Source organism: Sesamum indicum, linkage group LG5 (genome assembly GCF_000512975.1).
Source record: "Sesamum indicum cultivar Zhongzhi No. 13 linkage group LG5, S_indicum_v1.0, whole genome shotgun sequence".
Classification (NCBI taxonomy): Eukaryota; Viridiplantae; Streptophyta; class Magnoliopsida; order Lamiales; family Pedaliaceae; genus Sesamum; species Sesamum indicum.
In genome coordinates this window covers 13,048,095-13,069,866 of record NC_026149.1, presented here as the reverse complement: position 1 = coordinate 13,069,866, position 21,772 = coordinate 13,048,095, and the positions used below count along the sequence as shown (strand labels likewise).

Sequence of the window (21,772 nt, the reverse complement as noted above, 5' to 3'; positions counted from 1 at the left end):
CTAGCGAATTTGGGACTAAGTGTGTCTTCTTACAAAATTAAAGAATTAAATGTGGTGCTAATATTTAATTACAGGACTCAAGCAATTACGGGATCAACTTTGTTAACCTCATAATATTTTGAAAATTAGAATATATTTTTTTAATATGTAAAAGTTAAAAAGTATAAAACCCCATAAGTACATGACTAAAAATGATATTTTGCCCATCTAAAAATTGCACTAATCCATGAACAAGAATAATAATTTTTTGAAGTAGTTCACGTCGCTTGTCCTGTAGTGTGCACAGAGTGTAGCCTTTGTTGGCGCAGTTCAAACTTTTTTATAATAAATTGATATTAGTCAAAAGGAAGGCCTAATTTGGCCTCGCAATAAGCACTTCACATGTATGTGAATTCTAAATAATGCAAAAGACAGAATAAGTAGCTTTCTGTTCACAGTTTCAAATTTTGACCAACACTTCCGATTAGGCTTTTAAAACACCTTCATGTTCCCTCTCAACATGGTCTACGAGGGTAACAGGATCGCGGAATCCTTTACTACATTTGGGGCAGACATCGAGTGCCATGTTCATAATCCCATTCCTGTCATGGACCTTTTCCACATGATCCACCAGCGCCCCAATGGTAGAGAATCTCAAATTGCATTGTGGACACACTTCTATTTGTCCAGTTGCATTTTCAGTATGGCTGACAGTGCTGCTCTGCACCGCTCCATCCCTGCCTAATGCTTGATTGAGTTCAACGCTCAATCTAGCCATTCCAGCTTCAGCTGTTGCTCGAACAGATGACGGTGTAAATCTAGCCATTCCAGCCATTCCAGCTTCAGCTGTCGCTCGAACGGATGAAGCTGCCTTGAAGAAACTTGTAGCCCAACTTGATGAAGATGCACCTGGAGCTTGGTTTAGCTCCTCTTTTCTACTTCTATTTAATAATCTCATAAACTGAAAAGCTACTTCAGATTTCTTAGGTCCAGCACAATTGTGGTCTGGTCCAAACCTATGTTTCAAACAATGATCGACACTGCAATCCCTACACTTAATCGTGTTTGAGAATGTTAGAATCCCTCTGCATCCAGGTACAGGACATGTCCTTTTCTTTGTCACTTTGTCATAATTTGATGGGTCGCACTCAACGTCTACATGTGACTCCCAAGTAATATTTGGATCTTCCTCAGGAATTAAGCGAACTCCTTTAGCGCAGAGGGGGCAGATGACAACAGTGACATTACATTCCTTGGCTTTTATACATTGGTGTCTGCTGTAGCTCCGATGCTCAAGACAATATATCTGCAGGAGGTTGCTAATAGACATTAGCATATGAAGAAACATTCTAAATGTATTTGCATCGTACAGCATTAATGAGCAGAATAAATCGGACAATTAACAATAGAGACCATCCTAACCTATAACACCACAACTAAAATCATTGGCTAGGGCAATAACCAAAAATCAGGGGAGAAAGAATCCAAGAACAGATCATAAAACATACAACCAGCACTAACTTCGAGCCTTGCCAGACAAACAATCAATAGATAACAAAAATGAAGTGGGTTGATTGAAGTAAATTATGTATGGACGAGTATTACTGCAGGTGTCTTCCAATCTTCCACACAGCTCAGTGTAAATCGAGAATTTATCGTCTTCGAATTTCTCATAGCAAGACTTCGAAAAGCGTAACTGACAAATATGGAAAGATTACCAAGAGAAAGCAATGAACTTTGCTTTGGAAGCATGTTGCATGATAGAAAAAATCAGTATAGATAATATAGATTGATACAAGTCATCTAATGACTTCAACAAACAAGTACCATCCAACCAATAAAATTCAGACGAGCATTGATATTATAGCTAGGAAGACGATGAGAAACAAACATTAATGAACAACAGTGACATTCAGAGTCACAGAGCAAAAGAAACAAAAGGCACTTTCCTATTTACAACATATATGAAACAGAGACCTATATGTGCGGAGGATTAGAAACCACGACTCTATATATTTCCTCTAACTGTTGCATGCAACAAAACTAATTTTCTGCTCATCAGTTCATAGTCAGCTGCACTTCTTTTGAAGTATGATCGCTGTAAATTTCATAAAGTCTCAACTAAATCAAAACATTAATACAACTCATGCCCACTCACAAAATTTCAGTTCGGAAAACATCTTCTAATCGAAGAACATATCCAAATCTTCTTAATTATTACACAAAAAGAATTCTGCGACACTCTTTTGAAGCACAACATCCACATATTTCTTCTCGATCACGCAACAGGAAAAACCATAAAATTCCAACTCCTCAAGCAGAATCAAAATCATTGCAGAACCAAAAAAGAAAACAAAACACACAAATCAATCAATTGCATAAACACATGAAACTACAGGTATACCTGGCGGCAGCAATCGCAGGTGAACGGCAAGAAATCAATCTGGCGGCAATCGTCAACGCTGCAGTGTTTCCCGAGATTTGGGATTGCCGGAGTCCCCATTCTTTTCCTAAAAAAGGAACCAAATAATCCCGGGAATCAGAGTTATGATGCTGAAATTCCAGAGAAGGAATTGTATTCCCTGGAATCGAGGCTGAGTATGGGGAATTAAGGTCAGATTTCTCCCCTGCCCGAAATTCCGCGTCTGAAGCAGAGAAAACAACAGCGCGTAATCGGAACTTGGGGAGTTCCTCTATTCAAAGTCTTGCTCCGTTTTTCTTCTCCTTCTTTTCCTTCCTGAATAAAGAAATAAAAGTGTAAATTGCACTTCACTCCAAAAGTTTACTATTATATCATATTAACCATCATATAGGGGTGATCAAAAAATTTTAAAACAATCCAAAATCGTGCCAGTCAAATCGAATCGAATTATTTTTCATAATTTATTTTTAAACTGTAATTCTAAATTTAGAATAAAATCGTACTACACTATTAATTTATTTTACTATAAAACTTAAAAAAATCATCAAAAATTAAACCGCATCACTAAATATATAATTAATTTTTGTAAATTATATATACATAATAATTCGATAAAATAATTAATTTTTTGTAAGAGTTTCATATTCGAATTATATAATTAAGAATTCATATGTTATCAAGGATCCACATCACAAAATCCAATTTTATAAAAATTTTATTTGAACTTTATACAAAAAAAAAAAAAATATTTAATTTTTTAAACTCGTTCAAGTTTTAAGCCCATCTGATGATTGTCTCAAATTTTCATTCATTCTTCTCCCTGTTTATTTCCTCCCCCTTTTCCTCTTATCTCTTCGCACAGACAGAATTCGAAAAGGTCAAATCTATGATGATTCCATCATCTATGATTGAGTTGCGAAAACTTTTGGATAGGTATCCTACATCTGCACCAAATCCTTTCTGGTTAAAGAATCTCTTTCTAGTTGCTCTGGAACAATTAGGAGATTCTCTAGAAGAAATATGGAGTTGTGGAGAGTGTTGGTGGTCTATGGTGCATAATGTTGTTTTTTTTTTCTTGCTATATACAAACACTAGTTTTATTTTTCGATTTTTGCCAGTCACAACATCTTATTTTTGTCATAAGTATTAAAACCGTCCAGAACTGCACATTTAATTTTCATTTTAAAAGTGATAATTTAAAAAATTTATTTATAAAACCACCAATGAGAATTCAAATTAAAAATAAGTTTTAAAAAGTCGAAATCACATCGTAATTCCCAATTTTTTGTTGGAAAAAATTTTATGAAGTTAAAAATATCCTTTATATTAAAATAAGTAACTTATTCGACTTTTCAAAATTTACATTAATTGATAAATTATTTTTTTTCTTTTTGTTAATAATGTATTAATTTATATATTTTATATTTATTTATAATATATTTTAAAGTATAAAAATTTATTTTATTATATGCACATAAAAACCACGTGTCAAAGCAGGTGGTTTGTCTTTAAACAAGCTGAGTCTTTCAGTTCATCTTACTATAATTTTTTTTTTCAAAAAAATTAATAAATTATTTTATATTACAAGTTGAGTGGTGAGTGGCCCACACACTGCAATGCAGTGAACATAATAAATAAAAGTGTAAATTATAGTAAGTCATTTAAGTTTGGCATAATTGTAAATACCTTTTTATTATTTGAAAATTACCAATACCCCATAATTTTAATATTCGTCTAGTAATTAGCTCAATCCGTTGGGTTTTCATTCATTTTTTGTGGTTAATTGATTAAAATACCCTTGTGGATTAAATTTTATAATTTTATTATTTTTTAAAATTTTTATTTTTTTTATGAACTAAGTAGATAATTTTTTTAAAAAAAAATCATACACCCGTTCAGTTTTTTTATAAGTTTTTAATTTTTTAAAAAATAAAAAAATATAGTAAATGCAAAGTTAATAATTTCATACCTCAATTTAAGAATTATATAATTTCATCAAATATTATAGAGGTATTTATAATATTTTAAATAATAATAAAGTATTCATAATTACAATAAATTAAAAAAAAAATGTGGTGTAATTTACCCTAAATAAAATGTGCAGAGAGGAGAGCATTGATTGAAATGAAATGTGATGATACATATATAGTAGGTGAAATTTAATTGGGGTGAGGAGAGATGAAGTGGTTCCCAAAACAATACTTACTGCATGCAACATGACAAAATAGCCAACTGGTCAAAAAGGACCGGACGCACTCCGCCGCATAGAAATACGAGCATTGACTGCCACAACCCCGCTCGGTGGAGTGGAAACTGTCTTATAAAATTTACATGTAATTATACCAAACCTCTGTGGAGTGTTGTGTAGTTATCTGTCAAAAAATTTATATGTTATATAATAATAAAAATTGGAGCGTTCGGAAATAAAAGTTAAAAGTAAAAAAGGAAAAAAAGGTTAGAAGTGTTAGAAAAACAAGTTAGTATTTATAATTTTAAGATCCAAATTATTATTATTATTATTATAAATAAAGAAGATCCAAATTAAGAACAAAAGCGATTGTGGGCATAACGGCATTGCTTTTAAAAGTTTCTTTTTGTTCTTACAATATATCTCTGTAATAATTGAGATTTTAATCATATCTACCTCTTTTTATGCCCTCTGTCTCTCCCTCAAACACACGCACAGTTTGTTGTTTCTTCTCTCTCCTCATCAAACGTTGTTATTCGTAGTTAACTCTCGCATTAATGTCAGGTCAACTGCCGCCGCTGGTGGTGGTGGAGGCGGCGGAGCCCAGCCACTCCACTCACCGCTCAATCGAGAAACTCGTAGTGGTGCTGGCGGCCATCACAATCCTCGGAGTTATTGCGGGTATAATTGCTCGGCTCTGCGGCGGACAGCATTTTGGCGGCTCAGGGGAACATGACATTGAGGGATGGGTGGAGAGGAAGTGCCGCAGCTGCATAGACGCCGGCATAGCGACGGCGCCTCCGCCACCACCTCCACCGCCGCCCAAGGAGGAGCAACCAAAGCTAGCAGCAAGTGAAGAAGCCAAGAAATGAGATACTGAGGGTTGCTGCAAAGCTCCATTCGGAACGGCTCCGTCGCAAATTATATGTGAATTTCTATAATTTTTATTTGTTTAATATAAAAAAGTATGATAGGAGATCTTTTGCGGAATTATAGAGATTAATTAGGATTTTTGATGCTACAAAAGGTATTATTCTATATTTTTGTCCTCAATTGTAATTTTGTTAACTATTCATTTGCTGAGTTCCGATAGATTTTCTTTTTGATATTTTAGTCCCAGAAAATAGTATTAAGGGTGAAAAGTGAAAAAAAAATAAAAATAATCAAGATAAATATGAAGAAAATACTATCAGCATTTTTTTGTCTCACTTTATGTGAATTATTATAATTTATTTATTATATTTAATTATATTAATGTATTATTAGAATTATGCATTACTCAATTTATTGAGATATCGATGTAATTATATATGTAATTATTTTTTTTTTAGAAAAAACCAACAAATCTTGATGTAATAATATAGATATTTGAGTGATTTGTGCTTAAATTATCAATAGCATAAATATCGGTAAGTATAAAGTGAAAAAAATAAATCAAATAAAACTTAAAATTATAAAGTTGTATAAATAAAAAATCATGGTACTTGTTGATATTTTAAAATAACGATTATCTTCCACACGTAAGTATTAATGGCTGATTATGACTCCAATATAAAATTTTATTAACTCAACTAAATTGTCTCGTACCATGTGCACAAAGCGGAATCACGAAGATTTAAAAATTAATTAGCATTTGTCACGATCTTACTAGACCCACCCGAAAGAGACCTGCCATGTACCCCGCCCCACCAACTGAAAAAGAAAATAAATAACGTAATTGCAAACTATCGATATTTTTTTGTACTCCTTCTTTCATTTGTTAAACGCAAGAAATTAAAATTCTTCCATGATTCAACTAAATTATTAATTTTCTCATCAAATAATATCTTTTTACGACTTACAATAAATTATATTATACAAAGAATACATTTAACTAATATTTTAGTTTTTAATAAATAATATCAGTTTAGATTTAAATACCTCCATGTAGTTTTTAATCTCAAATGAATTGTTTAAGACAAAGAATACATTCAACTAAATTATTAATTTTCTCATCAAGCAATATCATTTTACGATTTACAATAAATTATATTATACAAAGAATACATTCAACTAATATTTTATTTTTTAATAAATAATATCAGTTTAAATTAAATACCTCAATATAGTTTTCAATCTAAAATGAATTGTATAAGACAAAAAATATGTTCATCAGTTCATCTAAATTATTATTTTTTTTATCAACTAATTTTTTATATTTTGTATTTCGTATATAAAGTTGGATACATGCAAAAATTGCTTAGGAATTTTTATTAATAATATATTATACACTACAAAAATTTTTTTTTGTAGTAACGACTTTTGTAACTGCCACATTATTAATTTCTAACTTTTTTTAAAAATTTGTAACGTCTTTTGTAATGGACATCCCTACCGCGATTTTTTTTCTGCGTTACAAATATTTACAATGGCTTGCTTGAAAACTGTTACAGTTTGTAACGGTCTTTTTACTGGCCACGCATGAATTTGGATCTGCTTTTGGAATGACTTAATTAATTTTGATTTAGTTGTTATTGGGACGATCTTTGCAACACATATAGGTATGGTTTGACTTGCACTTTGGCTCGATTTTCGATTACACTTTTTAACAGTCTTGCATTATGTTATAACGGTTTTTGTATCAAGTTTTGTATTTTTTTTCTAATAATTTTTGTAACGATCTTTATAACACCTTATGGTATGTTGGTTTTGGTTTTGTATCTGTCTTTGTTACTTTTTTTACACTGCTTTAGTAACGGCTTTTGGGACGGCCCTTTCCAAAATTGATAACCATCTTTTGCAGATCGTTGTAATGGCTTCAAGATTATGTGACAGTAATTCGTATTCCAAAAGTCATTACAAATACAATGACCAAAAAAATATTTTTTTAATATTTAATTGTATTTATCTTTTTAAAATAAATTATTGAAATTTTTGTTATATGTAGGTAGTTTTAATTTCTTAAATATGCAATATTAAATAAAAAAGCATATAATATAACAAAAAAATAAAAATAATTTAATTACAAAAATAAAAATATTGTTTTTACATTGTATTTTTATAATTAAAAAAAATCCTAATTTAAATCAACATCCTCTTCAGCCTCGTGTTAATTGTCGTCGCGTACCTGGGAATCAGCTAGAGGCTGGGGCACTAGAGGATCAGGTCAGGTGGGATCCATCCATTGCATCCACTCCTTGAGCCTCGATACCCAATCATCAAGATCGGGACGCGACAATTGTGGTGGCAAGGATGATGGAGCAGTGAAACTGCTAGGCTTTGATGGTCCAACAACCGTGTGGTGGGCTTAGGAGTTGAGACCGAATACTTGGCCCCTTTTTCAGACGCCGGCTGCTAATAGCCACACCTATTACTCATTCAGGGCCACGGAGTCCTGAGAAGACAATGGAGGGTCTTGATCACCGTTTTGCTGTCTTTGGCGTGCCTCCATCATCCTCTTGAACAACTCCTACAAATAGATTAAGTGACTAGATTTTTGAAAAAACTAAATTTAAAATAACAAAAGGTAATCTAAAATAACAAAACAATGTCGCTTTGCTCCTTTTTGTTCGAAAAGCCATTATATCTGACAATTAATTATTTTTCATTAAAATGTAACAAAAAAAATCCCGTGTTGGACAATTTAATGTTCTAAAAATATATCAATTATGTGGAACAATATAATTGAAATACATAAAAAAAATAAAATTATAGTTGACATTGATACATTTTTGCAGTATGGAATAAATTAGTATATTAATAAATATTAGTATTACATTGATGTAACTATTATCCTACATTATTGAACTGTGTAGGTTAATAGGGCCAACAAAATTTAGATAAAATCGTTAGATATGATCACACTTATTAAAGAATACATTTGGCCTAGTTTTAGCCTTATTGGATATTAGATGTCGATATGTCGTACTTGGAACATAAGAGTAATCATTCAAAACGATATATTTTTGAGTCAAGCCATGTGATTTTAAATCATATCGTCTGATATGACTCACAAATACATACTTGTATATATTTAAATTTGGTATGAGTCGGGACCCGAATTTTAAGATATTATAATTCCCAACATGAATTTTTGAAATAGTTTGTTGTTTATAATGACTTTTTAAACGACTTGTATAATTTAAATTTGTACCTGCCTTTGGAACAGTTTTTCTAACGACCTTTGAAATAGAAAATCCTCCCTGTAGCACATCTACTCACTACATATAATTATCACTATTTCGTCATTTTCTTATTTACAACTCATTCTATAAGTAATTTCTTTTCAATTCGTACAATAAATTCTATTTTATCAATATAATATATAAATATCATAAGAGATAATAGATATCTTCAAAAGTTTATATTTACTCCCACCAGATATTCCCATATGCATAACCTCAAAGGAAAATAGGTAACAAACAATAGTACAAAATTTTAAATACAAACCTGACAAAAGATTAGAATATGTAACAATCAAACAACCAAAACTCTGACTTCAAATGTCATGGCCGACCCACCTAATAAGAACAATGTCACAATTCTAATCCAACATAGTTAATCAATGTGACATATCCCCTTAATAGTACATGACAAGGGGTGAGTTAACTTGCTCAATAAATATAACTAGTGAGTCCCTCCCACTGGACAGTACAGCTTCCCTTACACGTTCTACTCTCTCCACCGCCGCCGCCACCACCACCACCACCGGATTGATTGATTTACCTACCTGCTTCAGTACGACCTGGAAGGCTGAGTTTTCTTGATGCTGCCTGTACTTTCATTTTTTTGATGTCAATCGAAGAACAGACCATGCCAATAATTTGACTCTGTTATGCCCTGTTTTCAATCTCTGTAATGATCCGGGTTTCAATTTGTGTACCCTTTTAATTGTTGTCCTGTTGTTCTTTAGGCTGGTTTATGAGTAGTGGTCTGCGGGATTTATGAAGTGGTTGGTTCAATGTTAATAGTTTACTTTTAGATCAATGTCTTTTGATTTATTAGGTCAAATTGCCCTCATTTGGGATTTTTCATGTTTTGGGATTTAGCTTTGATTATGTGGGTTTCTCTGTGAGCACAGATATAGCAATCTTCTGGGTTTGTGGAGTTCTTTGTTTTTGCGTGTTTCGAGTTAAATGGTTTTTCTTTGGCTCTGTGTATTTGATTATCAGTGTAAGACAGATCTTTGATTGGTAGAAGTATAATATAATATAAGCATTTTGATTTTATACCTTTACACAGGGAAAGGAGGGAAGTTTTACATAGCTAAGGAATTGAGGTGAAATTGCTTGGAGTTTTCGTTAGGTAATAAATTAAATATGATGATATTTCTCTGTTTCTGTTGAAAGATTCACAACACTTCAAATTTTTCGGGCATATGCTTCAAGTTTGCAGACTCGGTTATATACTCGATTAAATGTTATTTGAAGGCACCCCGTTATCTGATTAAATCTTTAGAAGTGATCATTGTACTTATTTGTATAAACTCGTTTGGTTTTACATTTTGAAAGATTCAGAAGTTGACATGAATTTTACTGACTTGATATGAATTTTGATAAGTTCTTGTTTTCATAGAACTATGACTTTTCTACAAATAGAAATAGACTAACTTATGAATTTTGATAAGTTATTGAAATTAACTCCTGCTTGGAGAAGATGCAAGATGGAAATTCACTTTCTAGAAGAGTCAAGCAATTACTCATTGTGCCATGAATGCGATTTTCAGGGTCAACCAGCTCTAGTGCTAATGCATGTTTTGGATGTTTAATGCATTATACATGTGGTCCCTCATCCTAATATGAACAACTTAATAGAATTCTCCCCAAATTGCCTAAGTCGTCAATAGGTAATCTAATCTAATATACTAAATATAGCGAATTTTTTACTTCCTGTAGGTAAAGGTTTCCCGCCCCCTCTTCTAACCGTACCTTGTTGATGTAAATGGCTGTGCTCACCTATTTTTCTATGATAAGGTTAGTCACCAATTAATACCATACCAAAAAGATTGAAGGAAACAACTGATTTCAACTTAGTTGAGAAGAATCAACCAAAAAGCAGAAGGATGGACCAACCACAACCACCACCAAATACTGAGATTTTGGATGCCCCCCTTCACACACTTGGCTTTGAACTTGATGAACTTTCTGCCCACAAAGTTTCAGGCCACCTTGTTATCACTTCAAAGTGCTGTCAGGTGTTACTCCTACCATTCACTTGTTTTATGTTGATTCCATCTCCATAGCTGACCTTTATAATCACATATATATATACAAACATACATGTCAATGTGTGTTTGTGTGCGACTGATTGACTGCTGAGTTGAGCATTTGAGATCTGGATGGGCAGCCGTTCGGAGTGCTGCATGGAGGAGTGTCAGCACTTATAGCCGAGGCTTTGGCAAGCATAGGAGCTCACATCGCCTCAGGTTTCCACAGGGTAGCCGGTATACATCTCAGCATCAATCATCTAAAAAGTGCACAGGAAGGTGACTTTATCGTTGCTGAGGCTACACCGGTCAACATTGGCAAATCCATTCAGGTAAACCTTTTAATTCTCTGTTATCATTTCACCCGGCACAAACACTACAGACAAAACCCCAAAAGGAAAACAAAGTATTATTATCGTAATCAGGTGTTGTGATTTGCTTGATCTCGCTAAAATGCTACTTCTGAGCAGTTGTGGGAGGTGCAACTCTCCAAATGTGATCCCTCAAAGCCTGAGATCAAAATGCTGATTTCGTCATCAAGAGTCACTGTTCTTTGTAACTTGCCTGTGCCGGAATCTGCCAGAGATGCTGCTCAGAACCTCAAAATATATGCAAAATTGTAGCTACATTTGGGTCTTCTGCTGTATTCAACTGTCAACTCTGAGTGGAATAGCTGTCTCTGGTGAAGAATAATTCTGTTGTATTCTTAAAAGAAAGTAAATCGATTCGAACGGCCTACCGATGCAGCCATAAAAGCCATTACATGATCTTGCTTTTGAGAAAAATAAATCACATTTAAGGAATTGCAGAGGGCCACAGACGATGCATCAATTACCGAATTATTGGCTGCCTAATGTAGATGAATTAGACAAGCATTTTGATTACTATTTGAATATAGTGAATGTAAACTGTTGTCGTTTTTTATTAGAATGCTGTCGTTTTTATGAGAATAAGTTCGAAGGATGTAACAAAGTTTGCTAATGGAAGAAAACCCCGAATGGGAACACCCATCAACAATATTTTATATATTTATGAGATACACGACACATTGGTTATTGAGTTACATAAGAATTAATGTACATAATCGTATCAATAATTTACTGCAGCCGCCCTAGCTAGAATAACTTCATGAAAAGCAATTGAGTGTATTATATATATTTGATGTGGGATTAAGAAGAGGTGCTAGGAAAATACCAAAAATGCCCATCATTAAGGGCGTTTTAGTCATTTAAGTAAGGATCCGTGTCTTCTTCTTCGGTCGGGTCGAAAGGACCCGACTCGGATCCGCCTGTCTTTGAAGACCCGGACAATTGCAGCCGTCCGATCATGGACGCCGGCTAGTAGGATGAGACCACGTGGTTGGTCGACGCTACCCTGCTGCGCCCTATATATAGACTCGAAACGCTGTCATTAAAGGTAATTGTTCTGCATTTATTGAGATCGAACTTTGTGATCGCACACTTTTATCTCGATCAACCTAACTTGAGTGTCGGAGGGTCATTGTCAGGGACGTGCCCGACGAGCTCACTGTTCTTGTCTTATTCTCAGGGAACCTAAAATCTGATCTTAGAGGAGTTAGCTATCTGCGACAAATTCGTGACTCGGGATCACTGAATTAGAGCCGGATCAATATTTATATTCATGTGTATATATATATATGCTTTTCTGACTTCCCTACAAAGGGCTCCTCAGTCCTCAAGGGCTTGAGTTAAAAAACATTATAGAAGTAGTCCTATGAGATCAAATTTGTTAGATTTTGGACTATATCATAAAGACTTTTAATTTTATGGGATAAAAAATATTAATTTTAGAAAATGTCGGACCAAAAGTATAACAATTCCTATCTTATGAGATTAAAAATATAATTTTATCATCCTCAATTATATATATGTACATTTAAATAGAGGTGTAAATAAGTCGAGTATGAACATAGCTAAAACATTATTCATGATACTGCAAAATGAGTTTAACAAAAATTGGGGAGGTGGTGGGTTATTTCAGTGGCTCCGACCCGCCAACCAGGTTGACATCTGGTGGGAACTCGGAATAAAAGGAATCATGTGGGGGTGGGGGCTTTGGTTTTGTGCTTTTATTGGTTTTGCAATAATAAATTACTCGACTTCCCAATGGCAATGGAGACGGATTTTTACCTACTTCAGTACTACGATGGCCGGCGGTGGCTATTTTTCCTTTTTGCTATCAATCCAAGAAGAATCGAATCGATGCCCAATTGCCCAACCTTGTGAAGTTATTTCATGTATCAATTAATACTGTTATATCTTTGAGCAAGGGATCAAATTGCAATTAAAAGTCAGCCATGATTTGTTTTTTAGTTATATGTCACTGCTCTTTGTGTGTCCGCATTTAAGAGATAATTACATTTGCACCTCTTGATCTGTATTCTGTTTACATAAAACACCACTGCTTTTTAGATAATTATACATAGAACAATTAAAACTATAAACATCATTTATGCAAATAATTCCTATCTTTTTTGAAAAAATTACACATATACTTCTAATAAACGTCAACATCATTAAAAAGAACTACCCTTGCTTTTTTCGTAACTTATAAATAACAAATAAGAGACAATTAATATACGTACTCTTTATTGAATAATAATTAAAAATGAATCCAATATAATTCTAATTAACCCTTTACACCAATAAACTCAATTATGCCCTAATTTCCAGCAAGAAACAGTCCATGAAAACCAGTTGAGTCCTCCATATATATGCTTTCTTGACTTCCCATGCATCAAACCTGAATCCAATCAAACAAACATGTTTTTACTTCAATTATCATTTCAAAAACTGAAAACACATAAACAAACTGGCCCTAAAATTCTTGTAAGTAAATGATTCCATGCTCATATTTTACATAAATCTTACCTCGTCACGAGAGTACTATGTATCAGTTGGTGGTTGGCTGCTGTAAGAAACACCTCTGGTCTTCATGAGATCTAATAGAGGACTGTTTGGCATAATCTTCCTTATTCAACTTTTCTGTCTAAATGTATATTTCCTACATGTACACAAACCCTAAATTCACACGCACACAGACACACGCTATATGTATTAGTGTTCTTGGAAATTCAATTAATTAGGGCAAACAGGTGAAACATTTCCTGAGTTCTGAACATCAACATTTTTGCAGACAGCTTCGGAATTTCCACCATTTGCAGCTTCAAGATTCACATTTTCCAGCACAATTCCCTGGCATGGATAGCTCTTACTGCACTCGAGATCGATAGCTACAGTAGAAGCACTTGTTCCCTGGATGTTTTCGTACACAACATTCTTCACTTGGACAGCTGAACTCTGATGAAATATATATATGACAACATCAAATTGTTTTCGTATGTTTTTTTTTCAGACAAGAACTTGATATCTTGCATTAATCTATTGTAAAGAAGTTGAAGGGTTCTTTTGATTTTTCTATACTATACCTGATCTTGGCAGGGTTCATCCTGATCGCAGTAGTTTTGATCTATGATTATAGGGTTTTTCACGTTTTCCATCTCTATGTTCTTGAATCCGATGTTGTTTGCACTTCCGGATCCACCCTGTAAATATAATATACTTTGATTAACATAATAAGTTAAACAAGGTGAGTCTTGAAATATAGAGTCCAAGATGGGTGATTTGCGTTTTGGTTTTTTAAGAAATGAAACTTGCAATTTTTTTGAGGATACATTTTGCTGAAAAGTTCTAAATCGGCCGGAAATTGGTACGTGCAAGTCAAGTGCGGCTTAAATTTGAGAACACACGTGACTTACATTATAGTTTTGCACCCAAATTTCAAATATCGGACAAGATCTGTTCTCACTCTGCGAAACTTATAAAAATAATGGACTAGATTGTAAATTTCATTTTTTAAAGGACCAAAATACCGAATTCTCTATAATTAAAGGATCAAAATTACAATGGAAATCGAATCTCCTCTAAATAAAGTGGTGTGGTTTTTTGATAGTCGAAATCTTGGAAAATATTAAAAATGACCCTGTAAAATTTACCTGCCATGTCTTGATCCTAACTCCATTGGTGGTTCCAGAAAGCTTTGCTCTATTAACCACAACATCCGAGACATGAGCTTCTGAATTTCCCGAACCCAAGCTTCCAATACTGCAGAATCAAGAAGAAAAAGAAATAAAACAAAAATAGTCGGGATTAATTTTCTATTTTATTTTACAATTAACTATATATAAACCCATCAATCTGTTCATATTAAATTAATGAGTTTGAATCCAACGAACCTGATGCCATGGCCAGGTCCACAGGTGATATCTGAAGCTCGAACCTTCTTCGATCCACTTACAATCGATATGCAGTCATCACCTAAACAAAGTCATGAAATTAATTAACTTGTTAATATAAAACAAGGCCCGAGCTTGTAAGTGTCATGTGATCAAAAGAGCTATATTTTGAAAGATATGGGGTCAAAAGTAAGCACCACGTAACCAGTTGGACCAAAATTAAAAAACTCTAAATTATAGGACGAAAAGTGTTACTTCTCCAAATTAAGACGAAGTTACTAATTTAACTTACCAGTGGCTATAGTGCAGGTAGAGACATGGATGTCCTGAGTGGCAGTGATATGGATTCCATCAGTATTAGGGCTGTTTTCAGGGGAATTCACCACAAGCTTGGATGCCTCAACACTTTTGCACCTCTCAAAGGAGACATGAATTTGCTGTGCATTTTGGATCTTCAGGTTCTTTACTACCAAGTCTGTGCACTTGTAGAAGGTTAAAGCCTGCACCACAAATTTTGTAAATTATTCATGATAAAATTAGTCATTTATTTAGTTACGCGACCTAATTGCATAAATGATTTCCAATAAGACAAAAATTGACATCCCCTATAATTACATGATCAAAATTATACCTTTGGTTCCATTAGATAGGGGTTCAACATTTTAATTAGTCACATGCATTACTGGATTTTCAAAGTGTAACTAAAATTGAAAAAGCTCGGCGCATTTAGCCCCATAAATCTTCTAAAGCTACAACACTAAATGTGCCGAGTTTTCTTAATTTTGGGCTATTTTTGAAATTTTCATAAAAAAATAACTAAATGCGTTTTAGCTAGTTTTCACAAATTTAATTTTCACAAAAATAACTAAATTCATAAAAAAAATAACTAAATGTGTTTAGCTAGTATTTTTTAAAATTTCGTACAATAGAAGAGTAAATATGTTGAATCATCTTTCGACTAAAAACGTGATTTTACATATATAGATAGAATATTGCTACAAATAATTATGATGATATATAACACAAATTAATACTTGCAAGACATAAATATAAAGAGACGATGAGTGGCATACCGTGGGAGCATCCTTGCATGGCTGCAAGAAAAATTACAAAATTATTTATAGTATATAGATATAAAGATGCAAGAATATTTAAAATGAATTTTTGTGTGGATTATTAATGTTTATGATTCTGATCACCTTATTTTTGTTTATTTTGCATGAGTTCTGCCACCAAACATTCCCATTGCCGTCGATGGTTCCACCGCCTTCCACCACCAGATTCTCCACGCTGTCGAACCTAAGCCAGTGTCTCTTGTCTTTCTTGTAGTCGGAACGATCATCGGATGCTATGAGGGTTCCGCCAATCTGCAGTAATTAAATATTTTTTTTAAATAAATAAATTTCATGTTTGTTCATCAATTAATTAATTCATTTTCAATAAACAATTAATTAATTACCTCCATTTTAATGATGTTGGAATTGCAAGGGCCAGAAAACCTAAGTGGTTTCAGAAGGTAACTTCTGCTCTGAGGTACGATGAAAGTGACATTCTCCGAAGATGAACATGCTTCTTCCCAAGCATTCTCAAATGCCTGCAACAACATATACATATATGATCTATATATATATAGCTCAAAATCTGAAACTAGGGCTCATGCTTGTATGTGCAAATTTAAAAGAAAAAAAGATTATATATTTGGGAAAAAGGGCTCTCCAGCACATGCGTTTTTTCGGCAAAAAATTGGATTAAAAATGCTAAAATTTCAAAATTCCACCCCTAAGTTATAATTAGACGAAAATTACAATTTTTCTTTTTCCATTGCCTAATAAAATGATAATCCATTTTTACATCACAAAATGTAATAGCAACATAAGTACTAATTAATTAACAGAATATATATGTATGTATATTATATATATATATATTAATTTTTTTCAAAGATATATGCACACCTGCAGATTTTGATGTTCATTTAGTCAAATAAATCGTAATTTAAGCATGATATTGATTTACTCAAAAATTAATAAACTTGACAAAGAAATTCTATTGTAGGGACAAAACATTATTAACCGAACTAGGTTTTGCAAATTTAAAACCAGTCATATTGTGACTGTGACTGCATTTACTATGTGATTGACTGTGTACTCTATCAATTACATATCAACCAATCACAGAAGTTTAGTTTCACGTAATGTAAGTTCAGGTATGACCGAGCCTAATTTGAATTATAATTTTATCTTTAAGTTTAAAGTACATGCATGGGTTCTGAGTTCTGACAACGATGCAAATTAACAACTATGTATTAATTACCTTAGTATCATCAGTGCTGCCATCACCTTTAGCTCCGAAGCTGAGTACATTAATTGTCTTAATGGAAGCAGCAAGTCTTCTGAAGATCATCGTCCTCGCCGAATTGTCCAAGTTTTTAATGCCCTCAAAGGGTCTAAAATACGACGGATAAGCTTCAAAACCATACGTCCCATACTCTTGTTGGGAGTAATGATGATCATGATCTTCGACTAAGTCACGATCATCAGCATGATCCATGCTGTTAACTGTGCAGATTGAATTTAAGGACAGAAGAACGATCAAGAACGTCGAAATGTGCTTTTCAAGCCCCATAACTTACTCTTTTTTCCTAGTGAATTCAATGATGATTGTATAATCAAGATTTCAGAAAACCCTTTTGTGGGATTGTAGTATGGATGTTATGACAAAGCCATGCCTATACCTCGTATATTTATAGTATTTGTTCTTGTCTTGGGGGGTGGGGGGTGGGGGGGGGGGTGTCATGTTCTCTACGACTCTTTTAATATGGAAATAGGTATGGGGAAGATTTAGACGAAATGGTATCTAAAGCAGTTGCTGACTTTTTGCTCCATGCTTTTGCACAAAAACGTGCCAACTATTTGTTATTGATGAAAGTTTTATTTGAAGAAGAGATTTATAAAAAATAAATGTAGTATTATTATAGTAATGCAAAAGTAGTTACACAAATTGATATTTATTTTTCAAAGTATCGATCAATACATGCTTGCTCAGACGACAATCAGTTTATATATATATATATACACTATTAAAGTAATTTATATGTTTTGAAACAAGTGGATACTTCTTGACTGTTGTAACCTTAAATTACATCGTATGTTTGCTAATAACATGTAATATTAATAATATTGATATATACATATATTTGTCTATAGATATAGTTATTTTATTTTCTTGAATTCTCATATTATCACATAATTGTCGAAATGTTATATGTTGTGACAAAAAAAGATACGTTTTTATATTTGATAGTTATGTCACGTCTGAACGTGTTACGTTATAAATAATCTTTAAATAATTATTTGTATTCTTTAATTAATTTCTCATGTATTAATGTAATTGTGAGAAGTATTATTAATTCTTTTGTTGAGTATAATAAACTATATATATATATATATATATATATTGGCATGTGATAGGATGTTCTCCGTCATTGTGACATAGGCATGATCATAATCAACAATTTTGAAGATTATTTGAGCTACTAAAATTATTGAATATATGAACCACAAAAAGACATCCTTATATATGCCGTAGATTAATTAATTACATTTGTGTGTATTTATGTAGGACATGTATCTAATGTACTTGTGATCAAGAATCATCAATACTTGTAATGAAGATGTTCTAGACAAGTACTCCTGTGCCTGCTAATAATTAAGCATATATTCATGCTTGCATCATAACTTGTTGAGAAGTACTATGTTGTTTCATGCAGTACAATTAATGTGGTTATTGATTATACCATGTATGAGGTAAGAACGTTATTTCTTTTTTTAGGAGTCCGTTTATATGGATACTTATATACGTTTTTGTTTATATTTATAGTAAACAATTACTATTTTATCGTCTTCTAACTCTCTTTATAATAATTCGCTTGTTGAGGGCGAAGCAATATTAATATCGCTCATTTTCAATATTCTAAATATTTTTTTAGGATTAAATTTCTTATTATTTCGCCTCAACTCTATTTGTATTCTCATTGATTATTAATTAGCATAAGGTATGGTACATAATAAATTTAATTATTTGGATAAAGTTTCTGAAGGGGCTTATCTTAATTGTCTCTTCAAAGTGATAAGATCAAAGACTATTTGCACTAATTCTTACATTTCTTCATGTATCATCATTACCTCCTATTCACTTGTTGGATTATTAGTATCTTATGTCAAAGGATATTACCATCATACATTTAAGGTAAAATATACATATCTATGGATAATTTTAAGTAGAACAAAATTTTGTTATTTTTTCTACTTAAATTCTTAATGATCACGTATTCGTAGCAGGAAACTACACTTAAAGGAGTCCCGTACGTGATATCATAAACCCCATCCACAAATTTCGTAACACGTGGAACCGCCAAAGACCCTTTGTAATGCTCTTTGAGTTTGATAGAATTTGGTTCAATGAATAATCATTTCGCACTTGATTAGAAGACTCGATGTAAATTAGGTTAAACATATGATCATGGTTACGTCGAGTCAATCAAAAGTGCACGACAAAATTAATGTCAAAACCTAGTGAAGGAAAAGCCACTCGAGGATAAAAATGACATTTCACAAGGAAGATTGAAGTAAGACCGCATACAATTGTATATATTTACTAAATTAACCATGAAAAAAAAATATGGTTTATATGTAGTCGATTAATTGATTAGGGGTAAAATTGACTTTTTTTCCACCCATGTTAAATGCATTCTGCAGTATAATAAATAGGGCTTCAAAGTAATATTGTAAAAGGGGTATTTTGGCTGAATTGAAGAAGACAGGTTTCTAGCTTGACATTTGTCATCGTGTTAAGTGTGTTTGAATTGCTTACTTCTGATTTATTCCCCTTCTAAAAAAAACCCTAGAATGCCATTAGCAACAATTTGTTTATAACAAAAAATTAGGGTAACGGATTGAGTAAAACATCATACAAATTACCCACAAAAAATCTTGTGCATGTGATTGAGAAGTGGACAATTGTGGAAAAGGCATTTGTTATACGTTGCCCTACTTGTACATGTCTTAACTAGGTCAACATAAAATATTACACTTTTATGGGATTGAATGTCGAATACGTTGGATGATGGTGTGATGTAATAGGGCAAAGTTTCAAAGTAAGATGTATATTAGAGTGGAAGAATCAAGTACTAAAGATGGTGATCGTTTCAGACTCTATGGGGGTACGTTTGCAACTGTTCAAAATAAAAACTTATCGAAAAAAATATAAAAATAGTATTTTTTTTTTAATTTACAAATTTTGCTTTTAAATTAATTTAAATCAAAAACTATAAATTGATCTTACCAACTTCTATAGCTAATTGATAAAATCATAAATATAAGCTAGTTTTCCAAAAAACTCCAACTTTAACTTTCTTTCTTTTACTTATTAATTTTTGTTTCAAATACTCTAAATTTTCGATACTACTTAACTTACAATTTTTTTTATACCTTATTCCACCACAAAACTAGAAGCTATTGCAAATGCTTTCTAAGACTCTGAAGTTACAAAATTACAATTTTAATCTCATAGGACACAGGAGTCATGCATTACAGGATTTTTAGAATTGTCTCAAACTAGAAGAATGTGAAAATTTTGGTTCTATATTTTATGAAATTTTCAAAATGATCTCAAAATTGGAAGAATCGACACATTTAGTCCCATAAAATTCGGTAAAGCAGATGATTAAATGTATTGAATTTTTTTAATGTTTATTACCATTTTAAAATCCATAACATAGAAGGCTAAAAATATTGATCTCTCTATCCCATAAGATTAAAAATGTAATTTTGCCACTATGAAGCTGATAACTATACAAATTGTCATGATTTTATAGTGATTTAATCCTCCTTTTTGAGCCAAAAATACTCCTAATCTTATGAATTTATTACATATTAAGCTACAAGGGATGATTTGGGATAAAGATGGAAAAATCGAGCCAAAAATAGATATTAAATACATTAAAAAGGGAAAAGAAGATTTCAAGGCAGTTTTGCGGGATTGACTAAACGTGTCCAGGCTTAGTGATTTGGTCAACACGGATGAAGAAGAAAAAGACATGATTTTCGCAAGAGAAAAAAATGAATGATTTGCTGGATTTTGGAAATGACTCCTTTAAATACGTGATTGATGATTTATTAACATTTTTAGAACCAATCATGTACTTATCTCCCCCCTATGTCTAGATTCGTAGGAGACTTTTATTATAAATAGGGGGAGTCTCTCCATTTGTAGGACACACTTTTGAATTGAAGAGAATACTTTGAAAGGAAAAGTATTATTTTAGTTCGCTAAGTATACCTAATTATAAATTTAGTCCGATAACTACGTCCATTTTTGTTTAGGTCCAGTAACTTATGAAATTGCTTACCTTTTATCCTCTGACAGATTTTCGGATAATTTTACCCCTATGCAACTTTTGAAAGGTAGTTTTAGTCCATATGCACTCATAGGGGTAAAATTGTCCGAAAATCTGTCAGAGGATAAAAAGTAAGTAATTTCGTAAGTTACTGGACCTAAATAAAAATTGACATAGTTATCGGACTAAAATTAAAACTAGGCATACTTAACGGACTAAAATAATACTTTTTCCTACTTTGAATTCAATAGATTACTTCACTTTCATACTCTCTCTTTTAGTTTTAATTTGTTGCCGGGGTTAATGGAATTTCACTTTTTAGTGTGTTCTTCCATTAACATGTCCGA

The 21,772-nt window shown here is 32.6% G+C and overlaps 4 protein-coding genes across 13 annotated transcripts; 2 read left to right on the top strand and 2 right to left on the bottom strand.

The window, feature by feature from the left end:
• Window positions 403-2,700, bottom strand: LOC105162542 (zinc finger AN1 and C2H2 domain-containing stress-associated protein 16). The gene is made up of 2 exons (XM_011080599.2): window positions 2,384-2,700; window positions 403-1,285 (listed from the first exon to the last, which is right to left on the bottom strand). The coding sequence occupies exons 1-2, from the start codon at window positions 2,480-2,482 to the stop codon at window positions 464-466; spliced, it is 921 nt and encodes a 306-aa protein (XP_011078901.1). The 5' UTR covers window positions 2,483-2,700; the 3' UTR covers window positions 403-463.
• On the top strand, window positions 5,003-5,797 carry LOC105162541. Its single transcript, XM_011080598.2, has one exon. The coding sequence runs from the start codon at window positions 5,147-5,149 to the stop codon at window positions 5,459-5,461; it is 315 nt and encodes a 104-aa protein (XP_011078900.1). The 5' UTR covers window positions 5,003-5,146; the 3' UTR covers window positions 5,462-5,797.
• Window positions 9,173-11,709, top strand: LOC105162540 (1,4-dihydroxy-2-naphthoyl-CoA thioesterase 1-like). 10 transcript variants are annotated; one of them, XM_011080597.2, is made up of 6 exons: window positions 9,178-9,305; window positions 9,810-9,872; window positions 10,294-10,413; window positions 10,541-10,761; window positions 10,914-11,105; window positions 11,244-11,709. In XM_011080597.2, exons 4-6 carry the CDS (start codon window positions 10,630-10,632, stop codon window positions 11,394-11,396), a joined length of 477 nt encoding a protein of 158 aa, XP_011078899.1. In that variant the 5' UTR covers window positions 9,178-9,305; window positions 9,810-9,872; window positions 10,294-10,413; window positions 10,541-10,629; the 3' UTR covers window positions 11,397-11,709. The 10 variants fall into 10 exon arrangements, with proteins under 10 accessions (XP_011078895.1, XP_011078893.1, XP_011078899.1 ...); XM_020693626.1 differs by having other exon boundaries at window positions 9,265-9,422; XM_011080593.2 differs by lacking the exon at window positions 10,294-10,413 and having other exon boundaries at window positions 9,173-9,305; window positions 9,810-9,867.
• Window positions 13,361-17,725, bottom strand: LOC105162539 (polygalacturonase). The gene is made up of 10 exons (XM_011080590.2): window positions 17,342-17,725; window positions 16,488-16,622; window positions 16,228-16,395; window positions 16,102-16,122; window positions 15,321-15,528; window positions 15,029-15,110; window positions 14,789-14,897; window positions 14,222-14,338; window positions 13,665-14,093; window positions 13,361-13,536 (listed from the first exon to the last, which is right to left on the bottom strand). Exons 1-9 carry the CDS (start codon window positions 17,651-17,653, stop codon window positions 13,872-13,874), a joined length of 1,374 nt encoding a protein of 457 aa, XP_011078892.1. The 5' UTR covers window positions 17,654-17,725; the 3' UTR covers window positions 13,361-13,536; window positions 13,665-13,871.